Source organism: Pelodiscus sinensis, chromosome 11 (genome assembly GCF_049634645.1).
Source record: "Pelodiscus sinensis isolate JC-2024 chromosome 11, ASM4963464v1, whole genome shotgun sequence".
In the NCBI taxonomy this organism is placed as follows: Eukaryota; Metazoa; Chordata; order Testudines; family Trionychidae; genus Pelodiscus; species Pelodiscus sinensis.
This window is the reverse complement of record NC_134721.1, coordinates 27709181-27731153: the sequence shown is the minus strand read 5'-3', so window position 1 is coordinate 27731153 and position 21973 is coordinate 27709181. Positions and strand designations below refer to the sequence as shown.

The window sequence follows — 21973 nt, the reverse complement described above, 5'->3', positions numbered from 1 at the left end:
TTGAGCATCTCTGCCATTTCCAAGTTTCCTGTCACTGCTTCTCCCTCCTCACTGAGCAGTGGGCCTACCCTTTCCTTGGTCTTCCTCTTGCTTCTAATGTATTTATAAAAGGTCTTCTTGTTTCCCTTTATGCCTGTAGCTAGTTTGATCTCATTTTGTGCCTTTGCCTTTCTAATCTTGCCTCTGCATTCCCGTGTTGCTTGCCTATATTCATCCTTTGTTATTTGTCCTAGTTTCCATTTTTTATAGGACTCCTTTTTTATTTTGAGATCATGCAAGATCTCCTTGTTAAGCCATGCTGGTCTTTTGCTGTATTTTCTATCTTTCCTACACAGCGGAATTGTTTGCTTTTGGGCCCTTAACAACATCCCTTTGAAATACTTCCAACTCTCCTCAGTTGTTTTTCCCTTCAGTCTTGCTTCCCATGGGACCTTACCTACAAGTTCTCTGAGCTTATCAAAATCTGCCTTCCTGAAATCCATTACCTCAATTGTGCTGGTCTCCCTTCTACCTTTCCTTAAGATCATGAACTCTATTATTTCATGATCACTGTCCCCCATACTGTCTTCCACTTTCAAGTTCTCAACTAGTTCCTCCCTATTTGTTAAAATCAAATCCAGAACAGCTTCTCCTCTGGTAGCTTTTTCAGCCTTCTGAAACAGAAAGTTGTCTCCAATGCAGTCCAGAAACTTATACATTTCCCCTTCCCCACCTCTAATATCATTAACTCACTGGCATTCACCTTCCCCCCCCCCCCCCCCACATCCCCCTTCTGTTCTGTAATGTGATTTGTCCTTTTCATGTGTGTTCATTTTTTTTAAATTGTATCCTTTGGTATATATGGTTGTGACTGTTTTCTTCCATTATTTGATCTGAGGAAGTAGGTCTGGCCCATGAAAGCTCATCATCTAATAAACCATCTTGTTAGTCTTTAAAGTGCTACATTGTCCTGCATTTTGCTTCAGAAACTTATTGGATAGCCTGTGCCCCGCTGTGCTAGTTTCCCAACATATGTCTGGATAGTTGAAGTCCCCCATCACCACCAAATCTTGGGCTTTGGATAGTTTTGTTAATTGTTTAAAAAAGGCCTCATCTACCTCTTCCACCTGGCTAGGTGGCCTGTAGTAGACTCCTAGCGTGACATCACCCTCATTTTTTACCCCTTTTAGCTTAACCCGGAGACTCTCTACACAGCTATCTCCTACGTTCATCTCCACTTCAGTCCAAGTGTGTACATTTTTAATATACAAGGCAACCCCTCCTCCCTTTTTTCCCTGTCTGTCCTTCCTGAGCAAGCCGTACCCTTCCATACCAACATTCCAATTATGCGTCCTATCCCACCAGGTTTCTGTAATACCAATGATGTCATAGTTGTATTTATTTGTTAGGAATTGCAGTTCTTCCTGCTTATTACCCATACTTCTCGCATTTGTATATAGGCATCTAAGATACTGATTTGATCTTGCCTCCCTGTTGTGCCCTGACTCTCCTTTCTCCTTGCCATTATAGTCCGTAGTCGTCCCCCCCCCCCCCATTTCCAACCCATCTCCCAGTCCCGCACATTCAGCCCTTACCTGTGGGCTTTGCTCACCTGTCCCCATCGAACCTAGTTCTAGGATTGGAGAGTCTCGGGGCACTGTAGGGAAGTGGGTGCCCAGGAGCAATTCAGTTGGGCTGCGAGAGGGAGCCAAGCTGGTGCACGGCTTTGTGAGGGTGAAGAGCGAAGAGGCTGTGGTGGGGCAGGGAGGAGCTGGCATGCAACTCAGCTGGGCTGCAGGGTGGAGCCTGGAAGCTGGGGGACGGGGACATTGGCAGCAGGGGGCCTGAAATGACCTCCCCTCATCTGGAAAAATCTCTCATCTGGGACCAGTCAGGTCCTGAGCATGCTGGATGGGAGAGGTCCGACCTATACAAGCTCATGGGCTGGCTCCTGTTCACCAAGGTTAGCCCCTGGTCGGATGCCACCACTGTATTTACCTGCTTCTTCAGCAGGTCTGGGAGATTGCAGCTCCCAGTCCGTGCTGCTTTCTGCAGCTCCCATTTTCGGGGAATGGCAATCCATGGCCAATGGGAGCTGCAATAGCCGGTACCTGTGGCGGTGCAGGTAAATACAGCAGCCGCAGCCCATCAGGGGCTAGCCCTGGTAAACCATGCCATTTTTTTGCCTATCTCTGGTCTAACCTTGTACATTGTTTTGTTTTTGAATGCTGTTGTGTTAACAAAAAAAAAATCTACATTTGTAAATTGCACATTCATGATTGAGAGATTACACTACAGTAATTATCTGAGGTGAATTGAAAAATGCTACAGGTTGGATTTCCCAGACCATGGATGTTCCTGGATCAGGGAGTTCCAGCTTGGAGCCCAGTGGCAGGAAGGGTCTGGCAACTGCGAGCCCTGCTAGGCTGGGAGCCTGATAGGGTTGGCAGCAACAGGGGCTGTTTGATTTTTTTTTAATCAATTGTGGGAGTTAACTGTCATTTATCATCAGTTCTTTTTGTATTGTTTAACAAATCTTCTTTAGTTTGCCACATTATCAGTTATCCCGTTATCCATCTCTTGGACCAGGTCAGAAATCACATATGACCAGGTATGACTGTAATGAAAGATGCCAGCTCAGCTGGTATATTTGACATGTGCAGGCTTAAAGTACATCAGTACTTGAGTATTATGGCAATTTCCCAATATTTGTATATTTACAAGAAGGAATTGCTTAAGTTTTGTATTTTTAATATAAACATAGAAAACCAAGCAATCAGACTTTAAAAAGGTATATGATCTAACTGTTCTGAGGTCACTTTTCTCCTTGTGCGGTGATCTCCCATACTTTACTGATGATGATTTAAGGTATGAAATAATTTAGCTGTTTTTGTTGTGTTACAGAGATGGATTAAAGCTTGAAACTGAAATATTGGATGGAAAACCTAGGCTAATTTTGGCTTCATATGGTATGATTTTTTATTATGTATAATCATTACGTTCACTTGTCTTCAATAAATTTTAAACTTTTATAAAAAGATGATTAATTTTGCTTAAGTGTTAATGTTTTGCATAGTGACGTGAAAGAACTATTCAAGGTTTTTAGGAAATATTCCATACATAGTTATTTATGGGACCTATAATCACCAAAATGTTACTGGCATAGGTTTGTATTTGATTTTCCATAAATCACATGCATTGCCAGCCATATGTACTGTCTGACAAGGGTGGTTTCAGTTATAAATATTAATTGACAAGTCTAAGATAGACTTCGGAAAGAAAGCTGAGACTTTTTTTATATCCAGAGACAAATTGATCATTATACACAGATTTGAGGAATACAGCCATATTTTTACAATGCTGTCTTTAAATGGATGGAGCATGGTTTTGTTTTGTTTTGTTTTAATTGGGGGGATGTTTTTTGTAAACTTAGTTCGTTCTAAGTTACAAAACAGTGCAGCTTTCTCTGAGGTATGGAATGAATTACTAACCACAGGACAATACTTTATGAACATTTCTATTTTAAAAAAACAATATATGTAAGTCACATCTTTTTGTTGCTGCTGAGATGCAAAAATCTCTTTTCCAGTATTAGTTTATTATTAAATGGCTCTAATGGAAAGTATTGCTTTTACACTAATATCCCAGCATCAGTTAATATGGTTGTATTTCTATTAAGATGGCCACTGGGAACCATTCTGATTTCTTGAAGGGTCAGCTATCCGTATTGCTGACTAGCACAGGGATTAGTAAAAGATATGTTTATATTAATGTAGGATGTCATAAGTGGAGTGGACAGTAGCATGAGTTGCACAACTTCTTGAGTTTAATCATTCACTAATGTACCCTAAGTCTGATGTTCAAAATAAAGCATTGCTATTTTATATCTAAGTATAAATCCCCTTCCCCAAAATCTCCTAGGGTTTACTACATGGCTGCCAGAAGCCTGAAGATCTCTGCCCTTGCCCCTCTCTTTCATCTTCTACATTTTTCATTTTTACCATATTTTTGGCCAGTGAAAATTTTATGGGATTACTTTTTGAGCCAATCAGTCTGCTTTAGACTGGATATGTGAAATCCTGTTTAAAATGTTAACTGGTTAAACTATATGGCTATCCAGCCTGCTGTGTTGCGCTGTGGGCAGGGGGCTGCTGAAGCAGCCCCCCACCTGCAGCATGGTGCTGTGAACCTGTCCAGGCTGGAGCAGCCCACCACACTGTGGGAGGAGGGCTGCTCTGACTAGGCAGGGCACTGACTAACCAGTTACCCCAGTAAGCATGCTGGTAAGGCAATGCTTACTGGTCAACTAGTTACCTCTTTATAACCCTACTGTAGACATTGTTAACCACTTTGGCACTCTGTCCTCCTCCTCTTGCTTTTTCCTTCTAGAATGTAGGTGTTACATCTGGCAGTCTCCTCATCTTTATGGGCTTCACTGATGGATTGGAATCAGCAATCACCCCAAAATGCTCTTACAAAGCAAGATTGAACACTGCCACTGGATTGGCAATGAATTAAAAATTTAAAATACAAAATCATGTCCAAGAAAAGCTTTTCTTTTTTTATAAAGTGCATGAGACTGATGTATAAAGAGCCAGGGATATTCGAATGTGTAAGGAGCAAGGATATCCAGGCTACGTTTATGAGAATCTCAATTTTCTATACAATATCAAAGCTTTCCAAACACCAGTGAGACATTAATCAGGAACCTCTTGTGGTGGCTTAAGAGACCCAGTTTCAAATAAATTGGTGTGTGTTTGGGGGGGGGGGGCATTTCTTACACAGTAATGTAGAGAGAACAAGCCATTTAAATTAAAAAGACAATTAAAAATTGGATTCAGAAAAGAGCTACCAGAATTAATCAAGGTTTGGAAGAGATGTTTTATAGTAAGAGACTAAATAAGATAATTGTGTTTAATTTATCCAAGAGAAGGTTAAGAGATGACTTGATTATAGTCTACAAGTATCTACATAGAAAAGAGATTTTTGATAGTAAAAGGGTGACTTAGTATGTGGCAAGCCAGGGTGTGAATATATAACATGCTAGCCTTCCACACACCAAGGGCTTGTCTACATGGCTTAGAAAAGTGCTGTAGAACAGTGGTTCTCAAACTTTTGTACTGGTGATGTCTTTCACATAGCAAGCCTTTGAATGTGATCAACCTTATAAATTAAAAGCACTTTTTTTATATATCTATAACACCATTCTAAATGCTAAAGACAAAGTGAGGTTTGGAGTGAAGGTTGAGAGCTCATGAAACCCTCTCTTCCCTCACACCCTGGTCATGTGGTAACCTTGCAACTAATGTTCCCTCCATATTTTCCATCAATGTGTGGAATAAATTTTGTTGTGCGCACCAAGGCATATGTGGATGTGCACCATCAGTAGAAATACATGCTGCCAGCAATGGGTGGCTGCAAGTGCTCAGTCAGTCAGCTGGGTGGCATTTGGATCTCTCTTGAGCAACAGTCCAAGCACACAGCTTACAGTGAACACTGCTTGCAACCCCCAGCTTGAAAATCCTTTCTCTAAAGAGCTGCAATTTGTAGAATGCTCTAATATGTTGTGTTCTAACTGCCTTTATTAGATCCTGTACATAACTATGTTTTTACAAGCTAGGTTCCTTTTGGAATGGGCCAGGAGGGTCAACTCAGGACAGTTAGTCCTGTAGCACCTTTTGTGGGCAAAGACCCACTTTGTCCGATGCATGTCTTTGCCCACAAAAGCTTATGCTCCAACAAATCTGTTAGTCTATAAGGTGCCACAGGACTCCTCTGTGCTTTTGCAGATTCAGACTAACACAGCTACCCCTTTGATACTTGATTCAGGACAATTAGTGTTTTACAAATCATACCCCTTAAGAGCCCTTTGCCATGTTGGGTAGACAAGCCCTAAGTTGACCCTGCTGCTGCATGCTAAGGTGACATGTGGGCTACGTCTACTCTGCACCTCTCTTGTGCAAAAGCCAATGCAAAATGAAGTGCGGATTAGCATATTGCCACGCTTCATTTGCATAATTAATTAGGGGCCTTTTTGCACAAGAGGCTTTTGTGCAAAAAGGAGCTGTGTGGACAAGCCCAAAGGTATAATGAGATCCCAAGTGAGAAGCTGATGGTAGACAAATTCAAACTAGAAATAAGGTTCACGTTTTTAAAGAAAGAGCATTGGAACAGCTTACCTAGGTTTATAACGAATTTCCCTTCAGTTGAAGCCTTTATTTAAGTATTGGATATGTTTTTAAAAGTATGCTGCATTTAAGAGAAGTTTTTGATGCAAAGATTACAGGTAAAGTTTTTTGGACTGTATTAGGCTAGAGGAGAGATTAGATAACCATAATAAAATTATAGCTTTTAAAGCTGGTGGGATCATGAATTTCTCAGGTTGTGGTTTTCAGGGAAGTTAATTATTGAAGACTTTTCTCGTGTTTTTATTTTTTGTTTTGTTTTGTTTTTGCAGTGGGTAAATCAAAATCCGCAGTGAAGGTAAGTCTAGTGTGTCTAAATATCTGTGGTCAATGTTGATTAAGAAAGAATGAAGTTCCACTGTCAAAACTCCTGGTAGCTGACAAAGTAGGTAGGATTAAGATGACTTGAAATCCTCTATCTCTGGAAAATACACTTCATGGAGTATGACTAAAATTTTAGACAAATTGTCAGAAGAGAGATTGAAAAAAAGACAGTAGTATAGTGAATTTTATTGGATAATGTTTCGATGATTAAGTGATTAATTGGAAGCCACATAGTCTGAAAGTTGAGTACTAAAGCCAGATTTTCTTGAATCTTATTCCAGTATTTTAACCACAAGGTCATTCTTACTTTCTGAAATACAGGTTGGACCTCTCAAAACCAGGACTCCCTCATCAGGCAACATCCATGATACAGGACAACCACAGGTGTTCCTAGACTGGGGAGTCCTGGCTGGGAGTCCTATTGCCAAGAAGGCTGGTGGCTTGGATCCTGGCATATCTAGGGCTGGGACCAGTTCCGGAGTACCAGTAGCTCAGCAGGGGCCACGGCAGCCCCAGTACTAGGGCCGGGAACGCGGCAGTGGGAGGGTAGGTGGTCAGGGGAGCTGGTAGCAGGATACCTTCTCTGGTCTGGTAAATTCCCTCATTTGGGACGGTCAGGTCCAGAAGCTGAAGGGCAAATGAGAGATTTGTATAGTCAAAACTTACTTTGTTCTGTACTACAAACTGATGTGTGAGTGAGGCCAAGAGAGAAGAAATATGCCTGGTGCCAGCCACACTTTAGAAAATTAATTTTTTAGCCATGTTTAATTTGAAGAAAACAATATGACTTTCAGGAAGAGATGATAAAGAGTTGTGAGTGAGTGACAAGTGAATTGAGTCATTATCACACAGAATGTTTAAGGATCAGGGAAGCAGATGAGACCACCCAAGAACATACATTTGAGGTAGCATGAGAAAGGGAGAGAGAACCGAGGAGGATCTTTGGAGAACTCCTGTAAAGAGATAGAGAAGAGAATTAAAGGAACTCCTATACAGTTAATACGTTTCAGCAACCTTTGTAATGAAATAGCTACCTTGCCTTTTGTCATTCTGATACCTTACTTAGGAACACATTGTACCTTCAGATGTTTGCATACAACTCCTGTTCATATCTATAAAAGTTGCTCATGAGTCTTCTGTGGGATTAATTTACCACTTACTGTGAACCATAATAGCTCAGCCTGAGATGACAAAATCTGATTTTTATGGATTCTAGGTTGCTTTGGAGATAGGATAAGTTGGAGAAGGTGAGAGGAAATATTTTTTTCTATGTACATGACTTCTTACAATTACAAGTGTTAGATAATTCTGTGGTTTTCCTTCAGTTTGCAGAAGTTAGTAGTTTATCTCAGGTAAATACATTTTTCAAGAATATTTACCTGAAAACTGTCTCTCTTCCTAGTTTCCACATCTGTCTGAGCCTTTCATACCTAATCAGATAAATGTGACTTGTAACAATTTAATGGCCTGGCATTTATGGTGCTTATCCAGCTGGAAGACATTCCTACACCACTATGCCATGACAAAAATTGAAATTATTGGGCCTACTAAAGGAAAATTATTCTGTTTTGTTCACCAGAGGGTTTGAAAGCTGACAGTTGAATGCAAACACACTTTAAATCAGGGCTTTTGATCAGAACCAGTTTTTTAAAATTTCATTCTGATTTCTTACTAACAAAAATAATTGAATAATGTAGAGGGGGAATTATCTCTAATACCAACAGCATGGGACAAGTGAGTATACTGTAAAACTAATTTCCATACTGCTTTACTATTCATATTAAAATTAAAAATTAATAATAATGCACACTTGAAGCCAAATCCTCCAAGTGTCATTAGTATTCTTCATCTGGAGTCATTCTGTTCAGTAAACTATGCTTTCTACTAATGTAGCAGAAAAATAATTGGCTCTTAAGTTTTAGACATGAGGTAGAATAAGTGCTTTTACTGTCTAAAGGAAGGAAAATACTAGGTACACCATAGTTTAATCTTAATATCCTGTAAAATGTAAATAAATTCTTGTTGTTTTAACAGATGGGTAATAAAGCTAAAATCCTCAAATATCCATTGAGAACAAAACAGTCTGGACATATTCTGCAATCAACACAAAGTTCCTGTGTCAAGCGTGAACATATTTTATCAAAACCCAGAAGTGAATCGAGGTGGTCAGCAATTAAAGATGAAAAAAACTGTATGATTTTGTCATCTAAAGATTCATCAAAGGAATCCTTAAATAAAAACCATGCTTTTATTATCCAAAAAGATAACACAACTGGAAAGCCTGATTTACAGGTTATCCAAAAAGACAATACTGCAGAAAAACCTAGTTTACAGAACCCTAATAAAATTGCTGTTAAGAAGCCAAAAGAGAAGTCTTCCTTAGCTGAAGATCTAAGGAACAGTTTGGTGTGTTTAACACAAGAGCAACTTGAACAGATTCTGATGACTGTAAAACAAGGAACCAAAATTGAGTGCCAGGCCCAGGAGGAAAAGCAAGAAGAAACAAGTAAGATATATATCCTGAAGCAAAAGTGAAATTTTCTCTTACTGATTGTGTTTAGAAGGTTTGCATTACAGAAATTAATAGCAGATTTTTGAAATAAAAATGAAATGCTTTAACTTTGGGTTTGAATTTCAGGGAGTCTATTCAATAAGTAAAGGTATAGTTTTCAAAAAAAGTTATTTTGTATCGTAAATGTCAAAAGCACTTTTTAAGAAAAAAGAAAATATTTCAGTTTATTTTTGAAAAACAAACATTTTCTATTATAAATTAAAACACTACAAAGCCATCTAAGTTGTAACTGTTTACACACCTGTTAAAATTATATTTTTATATATATATATATATATATATATATATATATATATATATATATATATATATATATAGATATAGTCATCAGTTGTGTAAAGACTGATTCTTGTGCCTTTGTTAGAAAATTAATTTTTCTCGTGTCTGTTTTATCTAAATGTATAAAGATTTTACAAGTTATCCTCTATATAGTTGAAAATCCTCTCTCAGGTACATGACCTAAAGAAAGTAAATGGGAAGTTAAGTAAGTATGGATTGAATAAATGGACTGTAAGGTGGATAGAAAGCTGGCTAGATTGTCAGACCCAATGAATAGTGATCAACAGCTTGATGTCTGGTTGGTGGTCAGTTTCAAGTGGAGTGCCTCTAGGGCTGGTTTTGTTCAACATCTTTATTAATGGCCAGGATGAGGTGACAGATTGCAACCTCAGCAAGTTTACGGATGACACTAAGCTAGGGGGAGCGGAAGACATGTTGGAAGGCAGGGATAGGGTCCAGAGTGACCTAGACAAATTGGAGGATTGGGCCAAAAGAAATCTGATGAGGTTCAACAAGCACAGAGTCCTGCACTTTAGATGGAAGAATCCCAAGCATTGTTACAGGCTGGGGACCAACTGGCTAATACCAGTTCAGCAGAAAAGGACCCGGAGGTTACAGTGGATGAGAAGCTGGATATTAGTCAACAGTGTGCCTTGGTAGCCAAGAATGCTAATGGCATAATAAGGTGCATTTAGGAGGAGCATTTCCAGCAGATCTAGAGAAATTATTATTCCCCCTTATTCAGCTCTGGTGAGGCCACATCTGGAGTATTGTGTCCAGTTCTGGGGCCCCCCACTATAAAAAGAATGTGGATGCATTGGAGAGGGTCCAGCGGGGGGGCAACCAAAATGATTAGGGGGCTTGAGCACGTGACCTACAAGGAGAAGCTGAGGGATTTGGGCTTACTTAGTCTGCAGAAAAGAAGGGTGAGGGGAGATTTGGTAGCAGCCTTAAGGGAGGTTCCAGAGAGGATGGAGAAAGGCTGTTCACAGTAGTGATGGATGGCAGAACGAGGAGCAATGGTCTCAAGTTACAGTGGGGGAGGTCTAGGTTGGATATTAAGAAAAACTATTTCACTAGGAGGGTGATGAAGCACTGGAACGGGTTACCAAGGAAGGTGGTGGAATCTGCATCCCTAGAGGTTTTTAAGTCCCAGCTTGACAGAGCCCTGGCTGGGATGATGTAGTTGGGGTTGGTCTGCCTTGGGCAGAGGGCTGGTCTTGATGACCTTCTGAGGTCTCGTCTAGGATTCTATTCTATTCTATTCTATTCTATTCTATTCTATTCTATTCTGTGGGAAAAGATCACAAGTGAGTATGGATTAAATCCTCCTCCTGAGAGGATCCACCATATAACTGTTTTGGAGTTGACCTTGTTTGGGAGGATAAGTTGTGGTAAGTGCTGTGCACCCATTTAACCTTTTGCGTAAGGACCGGATCTGGTTCACAACAGAATTAATTAGAATGCTTAATTAAGTGAGTGTTTGTGGGATATGGGCCTTTGATGTTTAAATACATTTGAAGATTTTCTATTTCCATAATTATCTTTTGTGTAAGTAATATTTGGAAGTCTGTGCCCAATTGAAAAGACCTGATTTATTCCATCCCAAAGTAGGGATTAAGGATGTTAAATAATGTGTAAAACGTGCAACTCCTGGAAATTTTAGCGGTTATGCATTTACATGTGGGAGGGGGAGCAGGTGAGAGCTGGTGCTTGCCTGCCCCTCCCCCTTGCTGCCTCTGACAGAGAGGCAGCAGCACGGGAGGCAAGTGGCTCTGCAGGAGCCAATATGTATGAGAGCCAGGTTGAAAGCTGCTTCCCACATGTACCGGCTCACATCTGTATCCCCTACCTTACGTGCTGCTACCTCTCTGTCAGAGTCAGCGGCATGGAGGGCAGAGGGGCAGGTGAATCCTGCCTGCCCCTGCCCATGCTGCTGCTCTGTGGGAGGCAGCAGGCTGGGAGAGGCAACTTGGCGTGTGCAGTCTCCTGCCTGTCTCCTTCCATACTGCTGCCTCTCTGTCAGAAGGGTTAGGCAGCTCTGCAGCAGCTGGTGCTTGTGGGGAGCCAACTTTTAAACTGGCTCCCGCCTGTGCCCCCCTACCCCTTGGCACTGCTGCCTCTGTGACGCAGAAGGGAGAGTACAGGTGGCTCTGCTGGCCCCTCATGGGCACGAGTCCTCTTCCACCCTGCTCCTCCTTCTCCCCCCCCCCCCCACTGCCTCTGATAAAGAAGCAGCAAAGGGGGGGGGGGTGCATGTAGTTTTTAGGATAATCCTGTAAATGACTACATGCTAACATCCCTAGTAGCAATGTAAATGGTTATACGCCAGATTTTAACACTGAGAGGGAGGAAAACGAAGTAAGAAAGGATATAGCTGGGGGTAGGAGAATGAACATGAGGAAGGGTGGGGTGGATACTAGTCTAATAGGTCGTATTGGAGGTATAACGTCTGTGCCAAATTGGGTAAAGAATGTGAATGAGGCCAAACAGCAAAAATTAAGATGTTTGTACACCAGTCTGAGGAGCCTAGGTAACAAAAAGGAGGAACTAGAGCTATTGGTCCAGGAAGTGAAATCAGATATTATAGGAATAACAGAAACATGGTGGAATACTAGGCATGACTGGAGTACAGGTATTGAAGGGTATGTGCTGTTTAGGAAAGACAGAAATCAGGGTAAAGGTGGTGGAGTCGCATTGTATATCAAAGATGAGGTAGATCGTAAAGAAATAAAAAGTGATGGAATGGAGAAGACAGAGTCCGTTTGGGCAAAAATCACATTGGGGAAGAAAACTATCAGATCCTCCTCTGGGATAGTGCTTGGGGTGTGTTATAGACCACCAGGATCCAATTTGGATATGGATAGAGACCTCTTTAATGTTTTTAATGAAGTAAATACTCATGGAAACTGTGTAATCATGGGAGATTTCAACTTTCCAGATATAGACTGAAGAACAAGTGCTAGTAGTAATAATAGGGCTCAGATTTTCCTAGATGTGATAGCTGATGAATTCCTTCATCAAGTAGTTGCTGAACCAACAAGGGCGGATGCTATTTTAAATTTGGTTTTGGTGAGTAGCGAGGACCTCATAAATGAAATGGTTGTAGGAGACAACCTTGGCTCGAGTGATCATGAGCTAATTCAGTTTAAATTAAATGGAAGGATAAACAAAAATAAATCTGAGACTAGGGTTTTTGATTTCAAAAGGGCTAACTTTAGTAAATTAAGGAAATTAGTTAGGGAAGTTGATTGGACTAAAGAAATTATGGATCTTAAAGTGGAGGAGGCCTGGAATTATTTTAAGTTAAAGTTGCAGAAGCTGTCAGAAGCCTGTATCCCTAGAAAAGGGAAAAAATTTATAGGCAGGTGTGTTAGACCAAGGTGGATGAGCAAGCATCTCAGAGAGGTGATGAAGAAAAAGCCGAAAGCATATAAGGAGTGGAAAATGGGAGAGATCAGTAAAGAAAGCTACCTTATTGAGGTTAGAGCATGTAGGGATAAAGTGAGAGAGGCTAAATGTCAGGTAGAGTTGGACCTTGCAAAGGGAATTAAAACCAATAGTAAAAGGTTTTATAGCCATATAAATAGGAGAAAAACAAAAAAAGAAGTAGGACCGCTAATTACTAAGGATGGAGTGGAGGTTAAGGATAATCTAGGTATGGTCCAATATTTGAACAAATACTTTGCTTCAGTTTTAATGAGGCTAATGAAGAGCTTAGGGATAATGGTAAGTTAACAAATGGGACTAAAGATAAGGAGGTAGATATTACCATATCTGAGGTAAAAGCCAAACTTGAACAGCTTAATGGGAGTAAATCGGGGGGCCCAGATAATCTTCATCCAAGAATATTAAAGGAACTGGCACATGAACTCTCAGGGGTTGTACCATTTGACTGGAGAATTGCTAATATAGTTCCGGTTTTTAAGAAAGGGAAAAAAAGCGACGCGGGTAACTATAGGTCTGTTAGTTTGACATCTGTAGTATGTAAGATCCTGGAAAAAATTTTGAAGGAGAAAGTAGTTAGAGACGTTGAGGCTAATGGCAATTGGGACAAATTACAACATGGTTTTACAAAAGGTAGATCATGCCAAACCAATCTGATCTCCTTTTTTGAGAAAGTAACAGATTTTTTAGATAAAGGAAATGCAGTGGATCTAATCTACCTTGACTTTAGTAAGGCATTTGATACAGTACCACATGGGGAATTATTGGTTAAATTGGAAAAGATAAGAATGAATATGAAAGTTGAGCAGTGGATAAGCAACTGGTTAAAGGGGAGACTACAACAGGTCATATTGAAAGGTGAACTGTCAGGTTGGAGGAAGGTTACTAGCGGAGTTCCTCAGGGATCAGTTTTGGGGCCAATTTTATTTAATCTTTTTATTGCTGATCTTGGCACCAAAAGTGGAAGTGTCCTAATAAAATTTGCGGATGACACAAAGTTGGGAGCTATTGCCAATTCAGAAAAGGATCGGGATATCATACAGGAAGATCTGGATGATCTTGTAAATTGGAGTGATAGCAATAGGATGAAATTTAATAGTGAGAAGTGTAAGGTTATGCATTTAGGGATTAATAATAAGAATTTTAGTTATAAGCTGGGGACACATCAGTTGGAAGTAACGGAGGAAGAGAAGGACCTCAGAGTCCTGGTTAATTATAGGATGACTACGAGCTGCCATTGTGACATAGCCATGAAAAAGGCTAATACGATCTTGGGATGTATTAGGCGAGGTATTTCCAGTAGGGATAAGGAGGTGTTAGTGCCATTATACAAGGCATTGATGAGACCCCCATTTGGAATACTGTGTGCAGTTCTGGTCTCCCATGTTTAAGAAGGATGAATTCAAACTGGAACAGGTACAAAGAAGGGCCACTAGGATGATCCGAGGAATGGAAAACCTGTCTTATGAAAGGAGACTCAAGGAGCTTGGCTTGTTTGCTTTAACCAAAAGAAGGCTGAGGGGGGACATGATTGCACTTTTTAAATATATTAGAGGGATAAATACTAGGGAGGGAGAGGAATTATTTAAGCTTAATACCAATGTGGACACAAGAACAAATGGATATAAGCTGACTAGTAGGAAGTTTAGACTTGAGATTAGACGAAGGTTTCTAACCATTAGAGGAGTGAAGTTCTGGAACGGCCTTCCAAGGGAAGTAGTGGGGGCAAAAGATCTATCTGGTTTCAAGATTAAACTGGATGGGTTTATGAAGGGGATGGTTTGATGAGATAACATGATCTTGGTAACTAATTGACCATTCATTATCAGTGGGAAATAGGTCAATGGAGGGATGATAGGAGTTACTATAGAGAACTTTCTGGGTGTCTGGCTGGTGAGTCTTGCCCACATGCTCAGGGTTTAGCTGATCACCATATTTGGGGTCGGGAAGGAATTTTCCTCCAGGGTAGATTAGCGGAGGCCCTGGAGGTTTTTCGCCTTCCTCTGTAGCATGGGGTACAGATCACAGCTGGAGGATTCTCTGCGTCTTGGGGTCTTCAAAGTATTTGAAGGCTTCAATATCTGAGATATAGGTGAGAGGATTATTCTAGGAGGGGTGGGTGAGATTTTTGTGGCCTGCACTGTGCAGGGAGTCAGACTAGATGATCATAATGGTCCCTTCTGACCTTAAAGTCTATGAGTCTGAGTTAGCTGGTTACCTGATAAGCCTGCAGGGATGGAAAAGAGTGGTTAAACAGCTAATCAGATAAACTAAATGTTTTACCAGTTAACCGTGATCCCGCTGGAGGGTCCTGCCCAGCTCTGCACCCCGGGTGAGGGCAAGGGGATCCCTGCCCAGCCTTGTGGTAGCTTTGGCACCACTATGCCCAAGGCGGGAGCAGGCGAGATCCCAACCTGGCCATGTGGAGAGGCAGCCCCATCTGCCCCAGCAATCCCAGCCCTACAGCCTGAGTGGGAATAGGGGGACTCTGGTCTGCCCATGCAGAGCAGCAGCTCTGGTTCTGGCCTATCCATGCAGCTAGGCTGGGCATGCCTGGCCTGGGCAGGCCCCTCCAGCAGGATCACGGTTAACTGGTAAAACATTTAGTTTATCTGATTAGCTGTTTAACCACTCTTTTCCATCCCTGCCCCACAGCCAGTTTCATGCTCCAGCAGATTATGTAGTGGGTGTAATATCATAGTAAATACTGGAACATAAAATTAAGGGGCAGCTCTGTTGATTTCAGTGGAACAGTACCAGTTTATACTAGCATTTGGCCCTAAGCATGTCTGTTGAAAGTCTTAACTAACATGCCAGATATGGTTAAGTTCAGTGATGAGGCCACAGTCCATTAGAAACTAGACTGAGGCCATTTCCGTTGCCATTTCCGTTGCCATGAACCTGTTCTTGGTTCTAATTAGTGATGTATATGAGCTAGATTATTTTAAAATAAAACTAGGTTTGATGCTGACAATCTTTCCCCAAGGACGTGATACAGATTGAACCTTTCTCAACTGGGACTCCCTGGTCCAGCAACACTTGTGGTCTGGCAGGACCACGGCCCAGTGGAGAGCCAGGGCAGGAGCCCTGCAGGGACTGGGAACCCAGCCAGGCTGGCTGGCTGCAGGGAGGCCAGTGGCTGGGAACCCTGCCACAGAAGTCTGGCTGAGCCAGTGGCAGGGCGGCCAGAATGCCAGCAGGCTCCGGTGGGACAGAGGTCTGCTGTGGTGGGGCCAGTAGCCCCGTCAGCTGGACTGCAGGGCCAGGAGTCCTGACAGTGGGGCCAGTACTGCCCCAGTAAAGCTGACAGGGTCAGGAATCCTGGCAGCTGAGCAGCAGACTGCCGCAGGGAGGGGAACAGGACTGTGGGCTGCTGGGGCCAGTGCTTCCGTGGTAGGGATGGGAGCACCGGTGGCAGAGCAGTGGTTTGCTGCAGTGAGGCTGAAAGCCCCAGTGGTGGGACCGTGTGCTGCCATAGCAGGGCTACTTGGATGTGTGGAACCTGCCAGGAGGCCAGACTAGGAGCGGAGCTGGGGTTGGGGGCCAGTTGCAGGGGGACAGAAGTGACCTCCCCTGTTCTTTGGGATCACTCAGGTCCTGAGGGTGCCAGACTGGGGAGGTTCAACCTGTACCAGCACTTTAGAATCTATTATTTTTACTGAGAGAAAAGGTTCGTATAGCCTATCCATATGTATGAGACTGTGTTTGTTTCGCTGATAGATTCAGTTTGATAGTCCAAAATTATCTAGAACAAACCGATTTTTCCCTTAGTCCTCTGGAAAACGTTAGATATTTAGACTATTGGGAAAAATTGATTACGTATCATTGAGAGGAAGAAGAAATACATTTTCTTGTTTCAAACATTTCCTGAGTACCTGCTGCATTAATCAGAATTATACCTGCAAGTCATCAGTCCAGTTCAGCTATGCAAGATATTAATAGCTCCTGTTTAATGCCAGTGAAAATTATTCTTAAACTGCCTGCATGCAGGGCAGGATGTGGCAGCAGGAAGGGGAATGGTGAGTGTTTGTGCAAAGGATCCCATTTCTCAAATTTTGGGCCTGATCCTACAAGACCTTTGTGTGCTGAAATCCCCCATAACTTCCAGCAGTGGAGCTCCTTAATTTTGTAGCTGTAGTTGCTTTTTCAGAACGTATGTTAAGATGGACCAATTTTTCTATAAACTCAAATAGGTTCAAAAGAAATATTTCACACTGATTGTTACATATGGGATTGTACAGAAGTGTTGTTGATAACTAAGCTCTGATCTGGCCCAGTGTTTTCTGATATGTCATTAGGAATAGGGTTGTCAAATACTCTCCCAAAAAATACCGAACATGGTGGGGGGGAAAATTGGCTGAGCAAAAAAAAAAGGACCAAACTTGTTGTGGGGGAGGGGAACTCCAGGGGACCAAACTTGTTGAGCAAAAAAAAGGGTCACTGCGCCTTTAAATCCAGCGCTCCACACTCCTCTCTGCCACCACCAGACGCAGTAGGGGAGGTATGTCCCAAGCGGCCTTCCATCCAAGACAAACAGAAAATACTGGACATATTACATGGGGGGTGTGTGTGTGTGTGTGTGTGTGTGTGTGTGTGTGTGTGTGTGTGTGTGTGTGTGTGTGTGTGTGTGATTATATATATATATATATATATATATATATATATATATATATATATATATATATATATATGAATGACAGAGGCCAGCCAATACCAGACACCTGGCAACCCTAATTAGGAACTCTTGTAACCAACTATTATCACATATTGCTTTATTTTCTGTGTTAATTATCTTTTCAATATTTTGTTAATTTAATGGTCTATTTTAAGGATTAGAGCAAGGGAGAGTGATGTAGATAACTACTTTTAAAGGTATTGAACGTTGTTTCATTGATCTTGCACGGGCATACAGAAGATTAAACATCTTTCATCTGTTTTCCCTGAAAACAGCATCCACTATTGATTTTAGTTACTGTACTTACTTCATTATGAAGTCTGTATAACCTGGACTTAAATAGGATGGAAAGAGTTGTGTTCCACATCTGAAGAGTGTATCCTATTGAGACACTTGAAAAAAATTATTTTTGAAAGGTACAATTTGGAAAAGATTTTGAGTCTAGGGATGTTAAAGATTAACTGGTAAGCAGCCTTTGCTGCCCACAGCTGGTGGTTAACTAGTTAAACAGTTTGTTTAACCCATTAATTGTTCTGGATGGTTTTTACATCCCTAACATTGACTCACTTTTGAAATATGAGTTTAGAGTCTCCAAACATGTTAAGAGTAGTTTTCAGATAATTTTAATGACCTCTTGTTATTACAGGTTGAACCTCCCAAATCCGGGACTCTGGTCTGGCAACATCCATAGTCTCGTATGGATGTTGCTGGACCAAAGAGTCCCAGAAGTGGGAGCCAGCCAATAGAACATGCAGTTTCTGAAGTCCTGGCTGGGCCAGCAGCAACTAGGCAGGGGAACCATGGTGTCAGCAGGCCCAGGCAGCTGGAGAGTCTCTGGCAGTGGGGCTGGTGACAGCCAGGGAACTCAAGGAACCCCCTGGCAGCAGCAGGGCTGGGATGGCCGCGCAGCCCTGACCAGGAAACCCCTGGTGGCAGTGGTGCCAGGTGGCAGCTCTGGAACCCCAGTAGCGGGGTCAGGCAGCATCAAAGAGCCTTCACCCCAACTGGGGAACCCCCGGTGTCATTGGGGTCAAGCAGCCAGAGAGCTCCTGGCAGCAGGGGCAGCGGTGGCCTGGGAAACCCTTGGTGGCAGCAGGGCCTGCGGCAGCCAGGTGGCCCAGGGCTGGGAAACGCCAAGGAACTGCTAAAGATAGCGGAGCTAATGGTGTCCAGGCAGCCCTGGCTGGGAAACCCCTGGGAACCCCCCGGCACAGCCAGCAGGCAGCAGGATGAGGAGCCTCAGCCAGGCCATCTATAGCCGGGCAGTAGCAGGGCAAGGAGCCCCAATCCTAACCCTAACCCCAGTCTTGAGAGCCCTAGGGGGAGGAGCCATCAGCAGGGCAGCTAGCAAGGGAGCTGTGACCTTCCCTGGACCAGGGAGATCCGAACTGTATTATTATGCATAGCACAGTGAGGTCCCAGACAAGATCAGGGCCATTTTAATAGATACTGCGTATACATATATTAAGAAACAGTTTATATCCCAAATACCTTACAGTTTAAGGGGGGGGGAGAGAAGGTTTTGGGAGAAAGGAAGCATTATTTATCCTTGCTTTATAGTTGCAGAATACAGGCAGTCCCCGGGTTACGTACAAGATAGGGACTGTAGGTTTGTTCTTAAGTTGAATCTGTATGTAAGTCGGAACTGGCGTCCAGATTCAGCCGCTGCTGAAACTGATCAGTGGCTGATTCCAGGAAGCCCGGGGCAGGGGCTTCCTGTAGTCAGCCACTGGTCAGTTTCAGCAGCGGCTGACTTGGGGACACCTGGGGCAGAGCAGCTAGGGTGCTGCTGGGTTGGTCCAGTAGCGCCGCCGCTCCTCGGCGCTACTGGACCAACCCACCAGCACCCAAGCTGCTCTGCCCCAGGCGTCCTGATTCAGCCACTGCTGGTCAGTTTCAGCAGTGGCTGAATCAGGACGCCTGGGGCAGAGCAGCTGGGGTGCTGCCGGGTTGGTTCAGTAGCGCCCAGAGCAGCGCTAAGGGGCCAACCGGCAGCGCCCCAGCTGCTGTACCACAGGCGTCCGGAGCAAAGCCGCAGAGCACGGGGGCAGCGGGGCTGCCCTCGGGCTCCGCGGCTTTGCTCTGCTTTGCTCCCCGTCTCCCTGGTCTGCAGACCAGGGGAACGGGGAGCAAAGCCGCGGAACACGCGGGCAGCGGACAGCCCAGACGCGTCTGGGCTGTCCGCTGCCCGCGTGCTCCGCCGCTTTGCTTCCTCTCCCTGGTCTGCTGGAGACCAGGGAGATGGGCCCCGTTCGTAACTGCGCATCCGACATAAGTCGGATCTGCGTAACTCGGGGACTGCCTGTAGTCACAAAAGAATTAAGGGATTTTTCCCAAGGTCACAAACTAATCTGTAGTATGGATGTCAACATGTAGACAATGACACGATTAACCATTAGCCTGTGTTTATTGGTTAATCCTGTTGACTGCATGCATCCTTCCCCTTCCTTCCTGTTGCCTCTGTAACTGGAGGGGGAAGAGGCGGGGGAGGAGGCAGGAGCCAGTGCCTGTGGGGAGCTGGCTTAAAGCTGGCTCTCCATGAGCGCTGAAACCTCCTTCCCTTCCCACACTTGCACTGCTGCCTCTGATAGAGAGGCAACAACGAAGAGGGTATGGAGTTCAGACAGGAGCCAATATGCACATTGAGCTGGCTCCACAGACTTGCTTGTTCCGCCTCCCCTTTGCTGCCTCCTATAGAGGCAGCGGTGGGGAAGGATGCAGGAGCCAGTACCATCTGCCCCTCCCCCCATGCTGCTGCCTTTATCAGAGGCTGTAACCTGGGGGCGGGTCTGAGAGGATGCTGCAAAGCAGCCTCTGCCTACTGTGGGTGGTCTGAGCTCCCCGTGAAGAGAGGTTGCTCCACGTTAGTAACCCCTGTCTTCAGGGAGCTCGGACCCCTGGTAGACAAAGGCTGCTACCACGCCATGCTGCTGCCTCTGATAGAGAGGCAGCAGTGTAGGGTGACGGGGGGCTCGCCAGGGGTGGGGCTGGGAGCGCACTGGCTGCGGATTCACCTCTGAGGACTATCAAATAGTCGTGTAACTGCTACAATTTGATGCGGTTACATGACTATTCAGTTGCAGGCTATCTAACTTCCCTAATTTGTAGGACAATGAATTGATGTCTTCTCAGTTGTAGTTCAGTTCTTGAACTGCAGTGCCATCCTTCCTGTTGCACAAGATAATATCTTAGTGCAAACTTATTTACCAGAGTTTGTGCCCTAGGTTACTTAAGAAGAATCTAAGTAGACCCTTAGAAAGCAAAATTGCAAGCAACTCAATCAACACTTAATGCAGATTTGAATCCTTTTATTTGAATTTGAATCATTGCCCTGTGTTGAAGTTATGTGGCATTGCCCCACTCTAGAAGAAATTTTAGAAATCCTTATACTCCAGGAGACAGAATACTTAGCCAGTGCTCAGACAAGTGCTTCTATTGCTTATTGTCACTCCTGTGTATGTGTGCCCTTCTTAAGTGCAGTACTTAGTGGTATTATCCCTTTACAGTTCTAGTGTTCACGTGAGCATCAGCTCCACTGATTTGAATATAAACTATTGTACACAATATGGAGTGACAATCTAGTGCTATATTTATTAACATGTACATTATATTTTGTAGGCCAAAACAAAAACAATTTGTATAGCACTGCTGCCAAGCAGGCAGCACAAGAAGAGAACATTATGGGATTACTTCAAAAAGCTGGTGAAGTTTCATCTGTCCCAAATGAAAATAATTATGCCTCAAGCAGAAAACAAGAAGCGTCTGAGCAGACTGAACAGAAAGTTATGTATGTAGAATCTATTGAATGAATCATCCAAAATAACTTTTTTATTCTTGTATCCTATATTAAAATTTCAATATGAATACAGGCAGTCCCCGAGTTACGCGGATCCGACTTATGTCGGATCCGCGGTTACGAACGGGGCCATTCCTCTCCCTGGTCTCCAGCAGACCAGGGAGAGGAAGCAAAGCGGCGGAACACGTGGGCAGCGGACAGGGCTGTCCGCTGCCCACGCGCTCCGCGGCTTGGCTCTGCTTTGCCCCCCTGTCCCGTCCCCCTGGTCTGCAGACCAGGGGGATGGGGGGACGGGGGCAAAGCAGAGCCAAGCCGCGGAGCGCCCGGCCAGTGGGGGGGCAAAGCAGAGCCAAGCAGAGCCAAGCCGCAGAGCGCGCGATCAGCTGACAGCCCAGACGCGTCTGGGCTGTCAGCTGGCCGGGCGCTCTGCGGCTTGGCTCTGCTTTGCCCCCCGTCCCGCTGGTCTGCAGACCAGGAGGATGGGGGGGGAGCAAAGCAGAGCAAAGCCGCGGGGTACGCGGGCAGCGGACAGCCACGGCGCGTCTGGGCTGTCCCGCTGCCCCCATGCTCCGTGGCTTTGCTCCGGACACCTGTGGTACAGCAGCTGGGGTGCTGCCAGTTGGTCCCGTAGCGCCGCTCTGGGCGCTACTGGACCAACCGGGCAGCACCCCAGCTGTTCTGCCCCAGGCGTCCTGATTCAGCCACTGCTGGTCAGA

At 43.9% G+C, this 21973-nt stretch overlaps 1 protein-coding gene across 14 annotated transcripts in view; it reads left to right on the top strand.

The window, feature by feature from the left end:
* The window catches only part of CCDC66 (coiled-coil domain containing 66), a 79786-nt gene that overhangs the window by 2271 nt on the left and 55542 nt on the right, over window positions 1-21973 (top strand). For 8 of the 14 annotated variants that reach the window (XR_001368783.3, XM_014577397.3, XM_075938893.1 and 5 more), the window contains exons 2-5: window positions 2884-2948; window positions 6437-6462; window positions 8523-8994; window positions 21080-21248. Coding sequence is in view for 13 of the 14 variants with exons in the window: in XM_014577397.3 (XP_014432883.2) it covers window positions 2884-2948; window positions 6437-6462; window positions 8523-8994; window positions 21080-21248 (732 nt within the window). In the remaining variant the exon portion in view is untranslated. Of the gene's footprint in view, window positions 1-2883; window positions 2949-6436; window positions 7736-8522; window positions 8995-21079; window positions 21249-21973 lie in introns of all 14 variants that reach the window. The other 6 variants (XM_014577405.3, XM_025188560.2, XM_025188557.2 and 3 more) reach the window with 4 other exon arrangements.